Here is a 2,414-nt window from a genome sequence, read left to right on the forward strand (position 1 = left end):
GCTGTTTTAAAGAGTACCTGAGCTCCCTTTATATTAATAGAACAATAATGTCATTGTTAGCTAATGAATGTTTCCATGGTGACCAACGGCAACATGACAACGTTTTCATTGGTCCCTCTTCTTTAGAGAAGACCAGGAAATGATGGATACACGGATCGTGTTCAAATCAATAGGCACGCAATGACTCTAAATAATAATGATCACGCCACCAAACACACATTCAGACTAAAGGAACCAGCCTGTTTGGAAAATGTGAGAAGTAGAAAGTACAGGTGTTTGTGTTCAACATGTAAGAAGTAGAAAGTACAGGTATTTGGGTTCAAAATGTAAGAAGTAGAAAGTACAGGTGTTCAACATGTAAGAAGTAGAAAGTACAGGTTTTGGTTCAAATGTAAGAAGTAGAAAGTACAGGTATTTGGAAAATGTAAGAAGTAGAAAGTACAGGTATTTGTGTTCAAAATGTAAGAAGTAGAAAGTACAGGTATTTTTTTATATTTAAGAAGTCAAAGTAAAAAGTCTGAAAAATAAGTAGTGGAGTAAAGTACTGATACCAGAAACATGTACTTAAGTACAGTAACAAAGTATTTGTAAGAGTCTCTGATGGGTTGGGGAATACATATAAAAACGTGTCTAACGCTCGTGTTTCCTCACATCTCCAGCCAGCGCTTCGAACAGTCGTCTCAGGCCTTTCTCCTCGTCCGTCTCCTCGTCAGGTTCAGAGGGCATGGGCGGCTGGAGAGAACAACAACAACAACACGGCATCAGAACAACAACACAGGATGATGAGGTAATAGATAATGTTTCATATTGAATCCTGGGTGAAACACTCACATCTGGCAGGTCAGCATCGACAGTGCTCCCCATCTCCCTGCAGGACAGAAACAGAAGATGAGATGGACATTCAGTTTTAAGGGATTGCAGAAAGATTGTTTGTCATTTTTAACAAACTACTGGGTGAAGAAACTCATATCTGTCATTGAACAAAACCCTGAAGCTTCTGTGGGAACTTGTAAAATGCTTTAAACCCACATCGATTATTTAATAAGATAAGATAAAACAGACCTTTATTAATCCCGTGTGGAAATTCAGGAGTTTAAGCAGCAACAGGGTGAGAGTGAAAATAGGGGTTCTATTAAATACAAATGAAAATCTAATAAATATTAAGCATAAGAAATAAAATGTGGACAAAAGTATCCTTAATGAAGTTATGATCTTGGTGTTTCCCACCCGTTTTTACACATTAGTGCAGAAATGTCACGTATCATACATATTATATCTTTTAGGGGTCATTCTTTAAAATTCTCCTTGTATTTTTACACATAGCGAAACCAAAATGTTACATAAAATATCTTTAAAAAGTCCATTATTTTAAATACTCTTTGCGTTTTAACACATAATAATGTAGTTGTAATATATTATATCTTTAAGCGCAATTATCTTTTATTCTCTTTGCATTTTTACACATATTTGTGCGGAAATGTTCAATATTATATCTTTACGGTGTTATTAATTAGAATTATCGTTACGTTTTTACAGATAATTGTGTCAAGATGTTGCATAAAATGTCTTAAAGGGTCAATTATCTTAAATGCTCTGTGATATTACACATTATAGTATGGTATAATACATCAAGTCAAATTCCTCGTACGTGTCAACCTACCTGGTGATAAACCTGTTTCTGATTCTGATAACTCTTTTTGCATTTTACACATTGTAAAGTAAACAGCATTGAGTCCTTCACTGATGCAACACTCACAGAGTCCCGGCCTTCTTCTCGGAGAAGATCCTGATGATGAAGTCGGCCTCGTGGTGCGGCTGGAAGGTCGTAGGAACCAGCAGATATTTCCCCGGAGGCAGAGTGAAGCGCTCGGAGATCTCCCGCATGTTGACGTAGGTCTTGCTGCGAACCTTGGAGGGGTGGTAGCGGAAGAAGTCTTTCCCCGCCTGGTCCTGGTCGTCTGGAGCCTGAACGCAGAGAGAGAAGAGTCAGTATCTGCTTTAAACTGCACTGAATGAGCTGGGTGAAACTTACGTTCAGATATTAGTACACACAAATTGTGAGGGAATAATTCTGTCTTTACGCCGAGATATTTAACCTTTTCTGTGTGTTGACATTTACGACCAACCCTGGCTTGTATCCCTAAGGAATGGGAGGCTCCAGCTATCTTGATAAACCAGTTATCGGGCCAGCTGTTTAGTCTATCTCCCCAAATATGTTGTTTACTCTCTCTGAACTAGTTAAAAGGTCTATCGAGAGAGAGGCGCGGCAGATTTGACATGGCAACCCACCAGGGCAGTCAGAATCTCTGGCTGTGTGACTTGTGATGTGAATTTCTCAGGACGATACTTGTAAATAAATATCAGTGTTTGACATCAAAGCTCCAACTCTCCTTGTGTCTCTCTGAGTCCTGATA

The 2,414-nt window shown here is 38.7% G+C and overlaps 1 protein-coding gene across 1 annotated transcript; it reads right to left on the minus strand.

The window, feature by feature from the left end:
* Positions 1 to 630: 630 nt before the first annotated feature.
* On the minus strand, positions 631 to 1,979 carry LOC104952541 (calpain-9-like). Its single transcript, XM_010779377.1, has 3 exons — positions 1,757 to 1,979; positions 832 to 868; positions 631 to 732 (listed from the first exon to the last, which is right to left on the minus strand). The coding sequence occupies exons 1-3, from the start codon at positions 1,882 to 1,884 to the stop codon at positions 631 to 633; spliced, it is 267 nt and encodes an 88-aa protein (XP_010777679.1). The 5' UTR covers positions 1,885 to 1,979.
* Between the last annotated feature and the right edge of the window lie 435 nt (positions 1,980 to 2,414).

This window comes from Notothenia coriiceps, unplaced genomic scaffold (assembly GCF_000735185.1).
Source record: "Notothenia coriiceps isolate Sejong01 unplaced genomic scaffold, NC01 NC01_scaffold00020141, whole genome shotgun sequence".
In the NCBI taxonomy this organism is placed as follows: Eukaryota; Metazoa; Chordata; class Actinopteri; order Perciformes; family Nototheniidae; genus Notothenia; species Notothenia coriiceps.